General features: G+C 41.9%; 1 protein-coding gene across 3 annotated transcripts in view; it reads right to left on the bottom strand.

The window, feature by feature from the left end:
* The window catches only part of vps52 (VPS52 subunit of GARP complex), a 48,943-nt gene that overhangs the window by 29,318 nt on the left and 2,562 nt on the right, over positions 1-17,063 (bottom strand). For all 3 annotated transcript variants that reach the window (XM_078535622.1, XM_078535623.1, XM_078535624.1), the window contains exons 2-5: positions 14,852-14,939; positions 12,086-12,138; positions 8,514-8,589; positions 3,804-3,871 (exon numbers count right to left, since the gene is read on the bottom strand). In XM_078535622.1, the coding sequence (XP_078391748.1) occupies positions 3,804-3,871; positions 8,514-8,589; positions 12,086-12,138; positions 14,852-14,939 (285 nt within the window). The remainder of the gene's footprint in view (positions 1-3,803; positions 3,872-8,513; positions 8,590-12,085; positions 12,139-14,851; positions 14,940-17,063) is intronic.

Raw genomic sequence — 17,063 nt, 5'->3', positions numbered from 1 at the left:
TTAGATTTGGGAGTTCAGTGCCTGTGAGCTAGTACCTTGTAATTACACTGCTGAATGTGGCTTCATTACCCTAGTGCAGCAGCATAGGCCCTTTTTTACTGAGGGACTATGGTTCTGGTACCAGGATAAGTGATTTAAAGAAAGAACATGTTTTTACACAGCACTTTATTCACCCTCTTAATAATCATAACCATAAATTATTTTAAGTGCAGTCACCATTATGTGGATGAAACAAACACCACAAATTAAAAAATTATTATCCTTGTGTCCAAATGCCTCCATATTCTTGCCCTTCCCTATCTCCGGATGCTCCTCTGAGATTACAATCTTCTGGGAACTCTTCCCTCCTTCAATTCTGGTTTCGTGTCCATCCCCCTTTCACTTTACCCCACCATTGGCTGCTGTACCTTCAGCTGTCTGGGTTCTAAACCGTAGAATGGAATTCCCTCTTGTTACAATCCCTGTAGAGACCGATAGCTTTTTAAAAGATAGGAATCCCCACGATGCTAACGGAAATAACTGAAGGACAAGGTTTCACTTTTTAAGACTTATACAGTAACAGACAATTTTAAATTGGCATAGGTCAAACATTAATTAACAGGCAATGGATACAAACTAAAGAAAAAGATAAGCTTTGCATTAACTAACAAACACAACTGAAATCTGCTTTACGAAAGGCTTTTACTCAAAACCATGTTTCTGGCAGATACGTTCCATTAAAGAGACAGTCTTAAAGTCACTCCCCACTCTCCAGCGGACGTTCACCACTTCCCACCACGCCAGGTCAAAACTTCCACCGAAATAGGATTAAACAATGACCTCATATTGAAGGCGCCCCTAGGTAGCTGCGATCACAATATGATTGAATCTTACATTCAGTTTGAGGGAGAGAAGAGTGGGTCTAAGACTAGCATTTTAAAGTTAAATAAGGGTAATCATGAGGGCATGCAAACAGAGCTAGCTAAAATGAACTGGCAAATTAGGTGAAGGGATAGCTCAATAGAGATGCAGTGGCACACATTTAAGGGAATATTTCAAAATACACAGAATTCTAACAAGAAATAAAAATTCCCAGGGGAGGACCCACCATCTGTGGTTAACTAAAAAAGTTAAAGATAGTATAAAACTTAAAGAAAAAGCATATAATTGTGCAAAGATGGGTGGCAGGTCAGGAGATTGGACAGAATATTAAAAAAGCAAAGAATACCTAAAAGATTAATAAGGCAGGAAAAATTAAAGTATGAGAGAAAGATAGCTGGAAATATAAAGACAGATAGTAAGAGTTTCTATAGATATTTTAAAAAGAAGAATTAACAAAGCATTGGTCCTATAGAAAGTGAGTATGGGGAATTATTAATGGAAGATAAGGAGATGGCAGATGAATTGAACAGGTATTTTGAGTTGGTCCTCAATACAGAGGATATAAGTAACCTCTGAGAAATAACTGTAAATCAGGAAATGAAAGGATGGGAGGAACTCAAGAAAATTACGATCACTAAGTTAAGTGATACTGAGCAAATTGTTGGAACTGTGGGCTGATAAATCCCCTAGTCCTGACGGACTTCATCCTAGGGTCTTAAAAGGAGTGGCTCATGAGAGAGTTGACACGTTGCTTTTAATTTCCCAAAATTTCCTAGATTCAGAGAAGGTTCCATTAGATTGGAAAATAGCAAATGTAACTCCTTTACTCAAAAAGGGGAGGCAGAAAGCAGGAATCTACTAGCCAGTTAGCTTAACATCTGTCATGGGTAAAATGTTTGAAGCTATTGTCAAAGACGCTATAGCAGGGCACTTAGAAAAATTCAAGGTAATCAGGCAAAGACAACATGGTTTTGTGAAAGGGCAATCATTTTTAACCAATTTATTGGAGTTATTTGAAGAGGTAACATGTGATGTGGATAAAGGGGGACCAGTGGACATACTGTACGTAGAGTTCCAGAAGGCATTTGAGAAGGTGCCACATCAAAGGTTATTGCAGAAAATAAAAGCTCATGGTGCAGGGGGGTAACATATTGGAATGGATAGAAAATTGGCTAGCTAATCATAGAATGCTTTTCAGGTGGTTTCTTGGAGCAGCACGTTCTGGAACCAACCAGAGAGCAGGTTATATTAGACTTGATATTCTGTAATGTGACAGGATTAATGAATGACCTCAGAGTTAAGGCACGCCCCCCTTGGTAGCATGAACCACAATAAGATTGAATTTTACATCCAGTTTGAAAGGGAGAAGAGTGGGTCTAACACTAGTATTTTAAACTTAAATATGGGCAACTATGTGGGCATGAAAGATGAGCTAGCTGAAGTGAACTGGGATGCTAGGCTAGAGGATAGATCAATAGAGAAGCAGTGGCAGACAGTTAAGGGGATATTTCAAAATACTCAGGATAAGTATATTCCTACTAATAAAGAAAAATTCACAGACTCACAGAATTGTTAGTGTAGGAGGCCATTTGGCCCATCGTGTCTGCACCGGCAATCTGAGCATTTTAACTTAATGCCAATCTCCTGCCTTTTCCCGTAACCCTGCACATTGTCTCTATTTAGATAATCATCCAATGCTCTCTTGAATGCCTCATTTGAACCTTCTTCCAGCCCAAAAAATAGCTAAAAACTCTAAAGGGAGGACCCACCATCTGTGGTTAACTAAAGAAGTGAAGGAAAGCATCAAACACAAGGGAAAAGCATATAACTGCGCAAAGATGAGTAGCAGGTCAGATGAATGATCAAAATATAAGCAACAGCAGAGAATAACTAAAAGGTTAATCTGGAGAAAGAAATTAGAGTTATGAGAGGAAGCTAGCTAGAATTGTAAAAATGGATAGCAAGAGTTTATACGTATTTAAAAAGGAAAAGAGTAAGTAAAGTGAGTGTTGATCCTCTAGAGAGTGACAATGGGGGTTTAATACTAGATAATAAGGAAATGGCTGATGAAATGAATAAATATTTTGCCTCTGTCTTCACAACAGAGAATACAAAAAACATTCCAGTGATAGCTGTAAATCAGGAGATGGGAGGGAGAGAGGAACTTGGTGAAATTAGAATCACTAGGGAAACGGTACTGAACAAACTGATGGAGCTGCAGGCTGATAAATTTCTGGGTCCAGATGGACTTCATTCTAGGGTTTTAAAAGAAGTGGTTAATGCCTTATTTTTAAGGCAGAGCTAGATAGATTCTAGATGCATTGGTGTTAATTTTCCAAAATTCCCTACACGTTGGAAAGGTTCCATCAGACTGGAAGCAAATATAACCCCTCTATTCAAGAAGGGAGGGAGCCTATAGTTTCCCCTTGCTTTCTCCTTGGCAAAGCCTCGGCCAATCAGAGTTGACTTGCCAACCAATCCGCCTTTTCGCCCATAGTTGTGATAATTTGAAATTTGGCATTCTTGCATTTGTCCTAATAAATACAAGACAAAAAGCTTCGCCAACATGTGTTCTTTTCAGCAATATTCTTTTCTTTGTAAATTTCGACCAGCAAAATTACAATCATCTTCAAAATATTATACAAACCACAGTCATTAATTAACAGCCTAAACCAATGATGATTTTAGTAGTTTAGAACATATATCCTCTACAAGATCATATTCAAACTTTTTAGAACATTTTTTTAAGTTGTAGTAACTCACTTCTAAGTATTACAGTATTACGCTAGCCAATCAGGACAGATAGACTGGAGTTTTATCTGAGCTCAGAAAGACGATTACAGTGTTCTAAAGGAGCTCCTGGTCATTAACAACTTATTGATTCCACAAGCAACAAGCAATTCCACACAAAATAAATCCAGCTGCATTCAGTACCTCCCTACCTCCAGGATGGTGTCACAGGCCGTGATCTGATTGTGAAGGCTTGCAATGTTCTGACTTTCCTTAATGTCTGGAACCCGCTGCTCAGGAAAACAGTGACAACACAGTGTGAGGGGCTAAGACCTCACACTGTATATTTTTATAAAATATATATAGATATCCTTATTGCTATTTCTTAATTTAAAAAAAAACACTGTGCAAAGACCCTTAAAATGGTTGAAACCTATGTCTTGTCTGTGACCCAGAACAAAAAGAACCACTTTGGCAGTTTTAGGAAAACTCACACCTCGTTATCTCTGATGGGCCACTACCGACCGCCTGTGGACTGCATAGCCCAACTTCAAAGAGAGCTATCCAAAGGCCATCAGCATTTAATAACCCAGCCTGGCCAGAAGTTGACTGATGTCTCCGGAGGCAAAAGGCTCTGTAACCTATCTTTCAAATTGCAGTGGATGAGACATTTAGCCATCTTTGAAACCCAGCCACATTCCAAATGATGGAAACGCATCCTTTGTTGGAGACTGGGTGGAGGAGTGGGGGTCATGTGACAAAGTCCTCTGACTTGCTGAACAAGTAATATTGCCTTACTGAGCTGGAGGGCTCAGGCTGCTTTTTATCATCTGACTAGCAGCCTCACAGACAAGTACCTTGGCCCAGTTGGAACACCTGGCCCCATCTACACTTCTGCTGGAAATTCTGTACCATTACCTACAAGACTGATTCTCCCCCGCATGCCTATCTAATCATGTGAAGTCAACACCATTGGAAAAATGAATCATACAGCATCGGGTTTCAACCCGCCGACCTCCATGAAGGAATACCTCATTGGTATTCTGGACTCCGAAAGTCTCTGTAGTGTAAGACCTTCTCTCTATCCCTCTTTTTACTGTATGAATGTGAGGGGTGACGTTGTGACCCTCCTTTCTGCATTCTGAATGTGTGCAAATAAACTAACCCTTTGAGTGTATCTTATCTTGAGTTTTCTCTGGGGTTATTAAAATTGGATCACACAAAAACTGAGGGGTTGGGAAATACGCCACTGCTTATAAAAAGAGGGAAACAAATCAAAACAGCTTTCTGTTTACGGACAGGTGGTGAGAGGAGAAATTAGTGATTTAAATTAACCCCCCTCCTGTCCATAACAACAGGATAACCTGGGGTGCTACAAATCTAACTGTGTGAGGTTAGAGCTATATCACCAGTCACTTATAATGATCTCTGTGTTGCACTAAGGAGTAGGTTTCCATCATTTTCACACTGTTCGTTGCAAAACAAGCTGATGTCTCTGGGCATTGCTTTTCAGTAGTCTGAAGCTTGGAGTACTGTTGTGAGATACTAACCTGGCCTGTAACTTGAATGCTACTGTTCAAGTATCACACCATAGTAAGTGATCAAAAAGGCAAATCTAGCTTTTCTTACATTTCACTTGCAGAATGTCCATCCCCTCAATTGTGATCTGTTGCTGCTTTAACAATATCCAAGTGAGGTTCAAAGTCTGAATTTAGAAAACGTTTGACGCAGGACTTGTTTATCTGATAGAGGTGCAGCTCAATACATGTATACATATGGAAGGAGGAATGCCACGATGAATCCCATGCGCAGGGAGAACTGGCTGCAAATAGGTGAGTCCCAAATCTCTGACCTACTCTGTGGCATCTCTGCAGAACCTCACTGAAAACACATACCTATAAATCTGTATAATAAATGTTTGGAAAGAGAGATAGTTTAAGTTATATTGGTATTTGAAGGGGTAAGTTTGATTTGTACTTCCGTATCTGTGTATTAAGAAAGGTCAAATTAAGTTTTAGTTTCACACTAAAAAGGTGCTTGCATTTCTAATGGGAGTTTTATGACTTAAGTTAAGCAAACACGAGTAGAAGAATTGGACTGTTGCCTAGCAACAGGGGGCCAGAGAAACACACCACAGAAAAGCTAGAAAAGCAGTTTGTTTTGGAAGCTGTTGGAGTTCAGCTGGTTTTGAAGTTAGCTGCCAGAGAAGCAGCCTAGAAGGGGGCAGATAGCCAGTCCCAAGCTAAAGAAAAGACCCCAAAAATCCAGGGGAGTGGAACAGGGGAAAGTCCCGGGCAGACCTTCTAGTCAAAGGAAGGACAGGAACCTGGAAAAGGTCCTGTTAAGTGAAGTTAAGAGTGAGGAGCAGAGAGAGGGGCTCCAAGCTTCAGATTTAAAGAGATAAAAGCTGCAGAAAGCAGATTTAAAGCGAGAACAGTTTCAAGAAGCAAGAAGGTCCAAAAAGGTCTGTAGGTCCTGTAGTTGTTACAGCTGAAGGTCTGTAACTCTTTGCTATGGGTATGTGAAGCAGTGGTATTGTTGACAGCTGAGTCGGTGAGCATGTGTGCCTGGAAGACGATTTGAATGCTTGTGGCGATCCGGGGAGAGGAACATTGAAAGGAGAGTTCGAAACCCTGGAAGTGAATCCTTGCAGGAGGCATCTGAGGGAAAGAGTCAGTTTGGGAGAAGATTCCAAGGCGAGGTCCTGGAGAGAGGAGATTGGAAACCCTTGTGTGAAAGATGGATTGCAATAAGACCGGTTGGCGCACGCTGTAACAAGCGGCTAGGGGAAGAGTTGGGGAGAGATCCGTAGCATCTGGCTTAGGTGGTATCTGTCACTTGGTTTCAGAGTGTGGTGTGTCTGACCACAGGGTGCCTATTGATACATGGACTGTGTACTTACTGCGAACATTAAAGTAGAAGATAGCTTTTGTAACTTGTTATCCTTACAAATCTGCATATATTTTTAAAGGTATAGTTGTAGGTGAAGGAGTATTGTAGTATAGTGCATCTTTTCTTGTTTAATAGATGTTTTACTCTTTTGTTAAAAGTTCATCAGCTGACTCCTGTGATTCTGTTCAGTAGCTACATTCCACATATGTAAACAAACAAATAAAGATTAGGATCTATCAAGCTGGGTTCCACTCTGGGATCAGGCTTGTCCAGGAGTAACCTCAGCTGGGATCATAACGTAATTACTTGCTGTAACAACAGTGCATCAATAACCATTTTACCATCATCCCATACTTATCAGGATGGGTTCTCAGCAAATCTCCCATTGGCAACCCACTTGCTAGCCTCTTATTGGCAACCCCTTTCGTACACCTGCTGTGGGCAGATTATTCAGCGTACCCTGCCATTGGCTTCTTTCCTGAGGTGGGAGGCTCCACATGGCTTCTCAGTCCGAACTTGTGACCCATGTTTCCACCCCGTGCAATTTCCCCTTCCTTGTCGTGATCTCAGCAGAGCAGCCGGAGGAACAGGAGATCAAAAGAAGTAAACCTCCATTCACAACCAAAATAATGCTGGGGGAAGTTAGTGGTGTAATGGTAATATCATTGGACGAGCAATCCAGAGGCCCAGGCTAATGCTCTAGGGGCATGGGTTCAAATCCCACCGTGGTAGCTGGTGGAATTTAAATTCAATTATAAATTTGGAATTAAAAGCTAATCTCAGTGAAACTATCATTGTGGTAAAAACCATCTGGTTCAGGTAAGGAAATCTGCTGTCCATATATAGTCTGGTAAAATACATGTGACCCCAGATCGACAGCAACGTGCTTGACTCTTATATGCTATAATGGACTATCAAACCACTCAATTCAAGGGCAATTAGGGATCGGCAACAAATGCTGGTCTAGCCACATCCCATAAAGGAATAATTTTAAAAATATATTCGATATTAACTGCAGCAACTTAAACAAAATTCCCTAGAGTTCACTTCCCCTTTAGAGTGTCAAGAAGATATAATAATTCTCATAATGTTATTGGAATTTATTGTAAAATAGAGTAATAGTGGGATGTGTCTAAGTGCATGTGTGTGTGTGTGTGTGTGTGTGAGAGATTTAATTGAATTAGAGGCAGCCAGTCTGGGTGCTTTGATCTAAGAGAGGTTAGGTTTGAAATTTAATTAGATAAACATGGGGAAGTTTAGAAACATAGGTGCCAAGGGAACATTTGCATTTTGAAATAAACCAGACTAGATTGTTTTCAAAGGAGGGGTGAAATGTGTCACCTAGCCAGGTGAAGTTTAGAAACTGTGTGTTTATTGTACCCAAAGCTTACTGGTAAAACCTAGTACAATGAGAGGGTTTTATTATCAGGGAGATAAAGTCCAAAGGCATAGTGAAACAATGGGGATTTGCATTCAAAGAGAAGGATATGTATAAAGAAGGAGCAAGGGCTGTGTGTGAGGGAAGGCATTTTTATGATCTTACAAGTGTGTGAAAAAGTCTTCAGCATCTATGCCTCAAGCTGCTGTCTTCAAAGGACTGAAGTCAGTAAAACTCACTTGGAAGTCGACTTGTTCAGGGTATCATGTTTCTTTGCCTGGGTCTTTTAAAATCTGTGTGTCTTACTGTTGCCTTAGCAAAAGTGTAACTGGGAGTTAGATTGATTGGGGATTTAGAAGTTATCATAGTAGTAATTTGTGGATCTATGTATGTATTTAAAATCATTCCGCTTATTAATAAATGTTTAATGTAGTTTTGTAAAAACTTATAAGACTTGGCGGTCTTATTACTACTGAATTCAAGGCACGCATCTCGAAATTTATACAAACTGCAAAACAAGTTGTGACAGTTGTTTCAAGTTTCCCTCTGGGATTTGAACAGCTCGGCATTTACCATCAGCTGTGTCACAACAGAGGCATACCGATGGCGGGCATGGAGTGGGTGGGAGGAGTTCATTTATCTCAAAGGATACAGTCTTTAATGGAAGCATGTTCGATGTGCTGCAACTCGGTCTCCACTTGTTTGGAGTAATGCCTCAGATCCACTCCCTGTGGAGAAAGCGATTGTAAAATTCAGATTACTTTCAAGCGGTCACTGTAGAAAAGACTTCCCTGAAGTTAATAAAAATAGGAGCTTCAATAATTCTCATTATCATTCGTAAACCATTGTCACAAAAAGCACTGCAGAAATCCCTCTTTTAAAGTAGTGGAAACCAGACGCAGCATGTGCAACCTCGACAGCTGCTGCAGTTTCCGAGCATACTTCTAGAGACAAAAGCGATCGCTTTCTCAAAACTGCTGCTGATTGACAGCGGGAGGCCACTGGGAGTATGACCATAGTAACGCATGGCACACATGGGGAAAGCAAGGTATTTCCCCACAGGAAGGGTAGAGAGAAAAATATAATTCAGAGGCGAAACATAGAAACTAGGAGCAGTAGGCCATTCAGCCCTTCGAGCCTGTTCCGCCATTCATCATGATCATGGCTGATCATCCAACTCAATAACCTGCTCCAGCTTTCTCCCCATATCCTTTGATCCACTTCGCCCCAAGAGCTATATCTAACTCCTTCTTGAAAACATACAATGTTTTGGCCTCAACTACTTTCTGTGGTAGCGAATTCCACAGGCTTACTACTCTCTGGGTGAAGAAATTTCTCCTCGTCTCAGTCCTAAATGGTCCACCGCGTATCCTTAGACTGTGACCCCTGGTTCTGGACTCCCCCACCATCGGGAGCATCCTTCCTGCATCTACCCTGTGTAGTCCTGTTAGAATTTTATAGGTTTCTATGAGATCCCCCCTCATTCTTCTGAACTCCAGAGAATATAATTCTAACCAACTCAATCTCTCCTCATATGTCAGTCCCGCCATCCCAGGAATCAGTCTGGTAATCCTTCGCTGCACTCCCTCTATAACAAGAACATCCTTCCTCAGATAAGGAGACCAAAACTGCACACAATATTCCAGGTGCGGTCTCACCAAGGCCCTGTATAATTGCAGCAAGACATCCCTGTTCCTGTACTCGAATCCTCTGGCTATGAAGGCTAACATACCATTTGCCTTTACTGCCTGCTGCACCTGCATGCTTACCTTTAGCGACTGGTGTACGAGGACACCAAGGTCTCGTTGCACATTCCCCTCAATTTATAGCCATTCAGATAATAATCTGCCTTCCTGTTTTTGCTACCAAAGTGGATAACCTCACTAGTCACTGCCTGCCATTCGGAAAAAGACCCGTTTATTCCTACTTTGTTTCCTGTCTGCCAATTAGTTATCTATCCATCTCAATACACTACCCCCAATCCCATGCGCTTTAATTTTACACACTAATCTCTTATGTGGGACCTTGTCGAAAGCCTTCTGAAAGTCCAAATAAACCACATCCACCGGCTCCCCCTCATCAACTCTACAAGTTACAGCCTCGAAAAATTCCAATAGATTTGTCAAGCATGATCTCCCTTTTGTAAATCCAAGCTGACTCTGTCCGATTCTGCCACTGTTTTTCACGTGCTCAGCTATTAAATCTTTTATAATGGACTCTAGGATTTTCCCCACTACCGACGTCAGGCTGACTGGTCTATAATTCCCTGTTTTCTCTCTCCTCCCTTTTTAAATAGTGGGATTACTTTAGCTACCCTCCAATCTGAGGGAACAGTTCCAGAGTCTATAGAATCTCGAAAGATGACCACCAATGCATCCACTATTTCTAGGGCCACTTCCTTAAGTACTTTGGGATGTAGATTATCAAGCCCCGGGGATTTATCAGCCTTCAATCCCATCAATTTCCCCAACACCATTTCCCTACTAATACTGATTTCTTTCAGTTCACCTCCTCACTAAACTCTGTGTTCCCCAACATTTCTGGTATGTTATTTGTATCCTCCTTTGTGAAGACAGAACTAAAGTATGTATTTAGTTGGTCAGCCATTTCTTTGTTCCCCATTATAAATTCCCCTGTTTCTGACTGTAAGGGACCTACATTTGTCGTCACCAATCTTTTTCTCTTCACATACCTATAGAAACTTTTACAGTCAGTTTTTATGTTCCCTGCAAGCTTACTCTCGTACTCTATTTTCCCCTTCTTAATCAATATATAGCTCAGGAGCAACTCTTGCTACAATCAGAAATATGAGAAGGATGCACAGCTTGTCAGGATGAGCAGAGAAGAACATTCAGAGAAAATAAGTAGTACTTTTGCACTCATGTTAATAAATAAGCTCCAGTTCCAAGCACCATAATAATATTCCTTTGTTACAGACATTCATACCCAGTCAACCCTTCATTAATACTATTGTAATATTCCCACACAGTCAGTCCCCTCCTCTGGAGGATGGTAAACGGCGGTGTTCCCCAAGAGTCAGTGCTAGGACCACTGCTTTTTTTGAGATATATAAATGACTTGGATTTGGAAAGCAGAGCAATATTTCAAAACTTGCCAATGATACAAAACCTGGAGGTGTGGCTCACAGGAAGATGATCCCAATCAACTGCAACAGGACATAGATATGCTGGCAGAATGGATAGGCAAGTGACAGATGTGCATTTTGGCAGAAGGGATAGGGACTTAAAGGCACAGTTCCAAGGAGTGTGCAAGGACAGAATGACTTGGGGATTCATATACACAGATCTGAAAGGTGGCCGGAGTAGTTAGCAAAGCATATAGGATCTTGGGCTTCATAAATAAAGATATTTGGTACAAAAACAGGGAAGTTATGCCGAACCGATATAAAGCTTTGGTTAGGCCACAACGAGAGTCTTGCGCCCAGTTCTGGTCACCACATTTTAGGAAGGCTGTGAGGGTCCGAGAGAGGGTGCAGAGGAGATTTATCAGAACGGTTCCTGGGATGGGGTATTTTATTACAAGGTTAGGTTGGAAAAGCTGGGATTGTCTTCCTTGGAGCAAAGGAGATTGAAGGGAGATCTGTTAGAGGTGTACAAGGTTCAGAGGTTTCAAGGAGGTAAGCAAAAAAAGTTGTGCCCATGAGCTTATGGTACAAGGACTAGAGTGCATGGATTTAAGGCTTTGGGAAAGAGATGTGGTGGAGGGGGGCAGATGTGAGGAAGAACTTTTTAAAAAAACAGAGAATGGTAATGACCTGCAAACTGCTGCCTATGAGGGCGGTGGAAGTGTGGATGATGGATGATTCCAAAGGAAACTGATGGACACCTGAGGGAAATAAAGTTGCTGGGCTACGGGGATACAGCATGGGAATGGGGCTGGCTGGATCACTCTACAGGAAGTCGCATTGACTTGGTGGGCCAAATGGTCTCCTTCTGTGACACTATGCCTCATACACATCCCAGTCAGTCCTTCCCAGAATTTCCATCATGATAGAGACAACTTGATGCACAATTCACCCCATTTTAAATGTGACCACAGTCCAAACTGCACACCCTTTTCAACTGCACGGACAATGTCCTAATGGTAAATTTCCGCTGCTTGCTATTTACATAAAAATTGTAAATGCGTTCTTAATTCCCATGCCTATGATTTTACAAACAGCGCAAATCTTTTCTTGGCTATTTCTAACAGATATAAACTTACTGTTTTTAATGCTTCCTTCACCAGTTCATCTTCGAGATTGGCTTGTATATGTGCTGTAACATAGAGACTAAAATTAGAATATTTACTCCATGAGCAGCTTTGAGACTAGGTGAATAGTCCACAAGTTTACACAAAACAAAACCCTTAAAAGAATGCTTACTATTTGGAAGGTTAATGTTTTGTGCTCAGGGAATTTAACCATAAACTTGTTGTCACAATAAGGAAGCATACAGGAAAGTTGAAAAAGATGACAGCCATTGTAACAGACGATTCTGACACACAAGGCGAAACTAGAACAGAACCATAGGAGACCATTCAGCCTCAACAAACCACCAGGAGACTCAGGTACAGGCTACGGATATTTATTATTCAAGCATACTCAGGGAGAGTCAGCCTCGGACAGTCCAAGACCGTACTCTAAAAGTTACAAGTGTTCCCTCTGTTATATACACCTTGAGTTACATACACATATTCTATCTCAGTTACTTGTTTCCCATGTGTACATACATCAAGCTTTGTTCTCATCCATGCAAGGCAATTTGTGCAGGAGTCTTGGCCTCTTTGATCCCAACACCCACTCCCTGGCCTTGTTCTTTGTTTTACTCGCTTGTTTGTCTCATTCCTTATCCTGTCTAAAGCACACCTGCTACTCTCCAGTTCTGCTTTTCTGCTTAACAGTTCTGTTTTTACTGAAACACACTTCTAAACAAAATAAATGTATAAAATTGTTAACCCTTTCAAGCCTGTCTTGTCTATGTCAGCCCTTTGCTGCAATTATCCAATACTAATCTCATAGCACTGAATCTTTTCTCTTTCAAATATTTATTCAATTCTCCATTAAAAGAAGCAATGATCTGCCTTTGGCAATCCACACGGCAACAACCCTTTATTTAAGAACATTTCTCCTCAGTCTCCCGATGAATCTACTCAGTAAGTCTCGATGGCTTTAGTGTTCCTTCTTTCGTAGAGCGCCCAAAATGAACATTAACACTAACCGCAGCCTAACCAACACCAAGTACAAATTTACCACGACTTATCATACATAGCATAGTGGGACGAGGATAAAAGATCCAAAATGCGACTGGTCTTTTTAATGGCTTTAGCCACCGGCACTCAAACGTCTAAGGATGTTTAAAGCCCTGCATCTCTCTGTTTATTCACATCCTTCAGCACCTTCTTGATCAGTTTATATTCTCGCCTGTCGTTCTGTTCTTTCCAAAATGTATTAGCTCACACTAACCCAAGTTATGTGGCAATTTCTACCTGTCTGCCCATTCTATTAACTTGTTTGTGTTCTCCACATCATTCAAAAGCGTACATACGCTGATGACACCCACCTCTATGTCACCACCATCTCTCCTAAACCAGTCACTATCACTAAATTGATACGCTGCTTGTCTATAACATTTTTCTTTCATTCATTAGTGGGATGTGAGTGCCAGCATTTACTGCCCCTCCCTAACTGCCCTCAAAAAGGTGAGTTCCAGGAGGAATTTGTGGAGCACAAGTCTTCAACACAATTGCTAGAATGCTGTCAGGGGCCATGGCCTTTGCAGTATCAGTGCCTGCAGCTATTTCTTGATATCACTTGAGTGAACTGAAATGGCCAAAGACTGGCATCTGTGATGTTGGGGACCTCAGGAGGAGGCCCAGGTGGATCATCCACTCGGCACTTCTGGCTGAAGGTTGTAGCAAATGCTTCAGCCTTATCTTTTGCACTGATGTGCTGGCCTCCCCCATCACTGAGGATGAGGATATTTGTGGAGCCTCCTCCTCTGGTTAGCTGTTTAATTACCCACCAATACTTACAACTAGATATAGCAGGATTGAAGAGCGTTGACCTGATCTATTGATCGTGGGGCCTCTTAACTGTACCTATAACACGCTGTTTCCGTGGTTTCCCTGTGTTGTGGCTTCACCAGGTTGACACCTCAGTTCTAGGTATGCCCTGGTGCTGCTCCCGGCACGCTGTCCTGTGTTCCTCATTCAACCAGGTTTGATCCTCCAGCTTGATGGTGATGATAGTGTGGGGGACATGCCGGGCCACGAGGTTGTAGATTGTGATCGAATGCAATACTGCTGCTGCTGATGGCCCACTCACTTCTTGGATTCCCAGCTACGGGCTGCTTTAACTATTCTGAATCTATCCAAATTAGGACAGTGGTAAAGCTACACAACACGCTAGTCCCTCCATGGCCTCGCCCCTTCTTGTCTGTATACTCTCCTCCAGCCCTACACTGCCTGAGACACCTACAATCAGTTAATTTTGGCCTCTTGAGCATCCCCAATTTTAAGCTCTCCAATACTGGTGGTCGTGTCTTCAGCTGCCTGGGCCCCAAGCTCTGTAAATGCTCCTCTAAACCTCTCTTTCCTCTTTTAAGACAATCCTTAGAAAAACACCTCTTTGACCAAGTTTTTAGTCATCTCCCTGAGTAATTCCTCACTTTAGGCTGGCGTCAAATTTTGCGTGAAGTGCCTTGTGATGTTTTACGTTGTTAAAGGCGTTATGCAAATACAGGTTGTTGTTATTGAGGGACAGGGGAGGAAATGCAGCTATTGCCAGTAGTCCATGGTGTCCTGACACCTATCAAACACCTTTATTACCCACACTGTGCCAGGCTTGCATTTCCATTGACAGTACACAGGATCCTAATCAACGAGGTATTAAAGTCACTTATAGACCGTTAATAGAAAACAATTTAATTCTATTAAGAAACGTATCGACCTTCCTCGTCGCAAGTTAGGTTCAATAAACATAATGCTCACTCTCCACTTCATCCAGAATAAATTCATCAGATGTTATGTCTAGTTCACCCAGATTCAGCTCAGGCACCTCATCCTGGTCACCTTTCACCTGCACAGAAAGGAACACAGTGGTGTTATTTTATTTAGTCCAGCAATAATTCAACCAATTGGACACCTCAATTATTGTGACAAAGTGATAAGAGAGATCAAGTACTCAAACTGTGGCTCCAAATGTCCATTGTGAAAGGACTGAGATGAGGAGAAATTGCTTCACTCAAAGGGTTTGTGAACCTTTGGAATTCTCTACCCCAGAGGGTTGTGGATGCTCCATCGTTGAATATATTTAAGGCCGGGGATAGACAGATTTTTGGTCTCTCAGGGAATCAAGGGGTGTGGGAAAACAGGAAAGAAAGTGGAGTTGAAGCCTAAGATCAGCTATAATTGTTCTGAATGGCAGAGCAGGCTGGACCAACCTGTTCCTATTTCTTGTGTTCTTGTGAATGTGGCCAGTTCATGCTGGGCACAGGGAAGGAAGAACAAAACCTCATTAACACTGGACATCAAAGCACCAAAAGTGCTTCACATAAATGTTTGAATTTTGCTCACTGGTCATTTCGAAGGTCAATTTGTGCACAGTAAGCCCCCCCCCACAAAAAATAAATGAAATAATGACCAGTTCATTTATTTTGGTGGTGTTGGTTGATGGGCAAACGCTGGACCGGACACTGATCCTTCTCTCCTTTGAAGTATCTTGGGATCTTTTATTTCCACTTGATCAGAGAAAATCTTGGTTTAGCATTATAGCTGAAATACAGCACCTCTAAGTCAGGAGGGTTCAAGATCTATCCCAGAGGCTTGATTACAAACTGTTGGCTGATGCTCCAGTGCGGTACTGAGAGCGTTCAGCACTGTCAGATGTGCTGTCTTTTGGATTAAACCAAGCCACTGCATGTCCCCTCAGGGGAATGCTAAAGATCCTGTGGCATTATCTGAAAAGAAACAGGGAAATTTTTCTGGCCGGTATTTAGATAATTAGCTGTATCCCACAAAAGACCAAAAGCACCTCTCCCCATTAGAGAGACAATTGGTTAAGTAGCTTGAGGGGCATCACACCACATCAAGTGTCAGGGCAAAGTAAAGAGGCAGGCCTCCAGGAATTACCACAGCTTGTATGGGGATTGAACCTGTGCTGTTGGTGTTATTTCGCTCCACACTCTAGCTAACTGAGCTAACCAACACCCGCTAATTTATCCTCCAACCAACGCTGCTTTAAAAAATCAGATTTTCTGGTCTTTTTGTTGATTGCTGTTTGTGGGAGTTTGCTGCACTCAAATTGGCTGCTACATTTCTTGCAATAGTGACTACATTTCATCAGGTCTTTTGTTGGATGTGAAATTCTTTGGGATATCCCAAGGTCATAAAAACTGCTATACAGTGTTAGGAAATAGAGATAGTTAGGAGATAGAGATAGAGAAAGCAGTTTGAGTTCAGTTGTTTTGAAGACAGCTGCCAGAGGAGACTGGATACTGGGAGCGGGAACTGCAGAGTGAGAGCAAATTTCCCAAAAGAACCAAAAGGTCCTAAGGCCAAAGGGGTGAGACAGAAACAGGGGAAAGTCCCAAGAAGACCTTCTAGTCAAAGGAAGGACAGGAACCTGGAAAAGGTCCTGTTAAGTCAAGTTAAGAGTGAGGAGCAGAGGGAGGCTCCAAGTTTCAAATTAAAGAGATGAAAGCTTCAGGAAGCACAGTCAAAGTGTTATAAAAGTTGGTGAGAAAGTCAGAAGATCCAAAGAGACAACTGAAGGTCTGTAACTCTTTGCTCTGGGCATGTGAAGCAGTGGTGGCTGAGTCGGTGACAGAGCGTGCCTGGAAGACTAGTTTGAATGCTTGTGGTGACCCAGAGGAGAGGAACATCGGAAGGAGAGTTTGAAACCCTGGAGCTGGACCCTTACGGAAGGTGCCTGAGAGAAAGAGTTGGTTTGGGAGAAGATTCCAAGGTGAGTTCTTGGAAAGTGAAGATTGGAAACCCTCGTGTGAAAGACGGAGTGCTCGTGGTGTAACCAAAGTCTGGGGATAATTGAGGAGAGAACCACAGCATCTGGCTGAGGTGACATCTGTCACTTGGCTTCAGAATATGGTGTGTCTGACCATAGGTTGCCTATTGGTTTACATGGACTGTGTAATTACTATGGACATTGGAGTGTAAAATAGCTTTTGCAACTTGTGTTATCCTT

The sequence above is a fragment of the Cetorhinus maximus genome, unplaced genomic scaffold (genome assembly GCF_964194155.1).
Source record: "Cetorhinus maximus unplaced genomic scaffold, sCetMax3.hap1.1 HAP1_SCAFFOLD_561, whole genome shotgun sequence".
NCBI classification, from domain to species: domain Eukaryota; kingdom Metazoa; phylum Chordata; class Chondrichthyes; order Lamniformes; family Cetorhinidae; genus Cetorhinus; species Cetorhinus maximus.
Note: the sequence above shows the minus strand (reverse complement) of the source record. Positions and strands in the feature narration are given on the sequence as shown.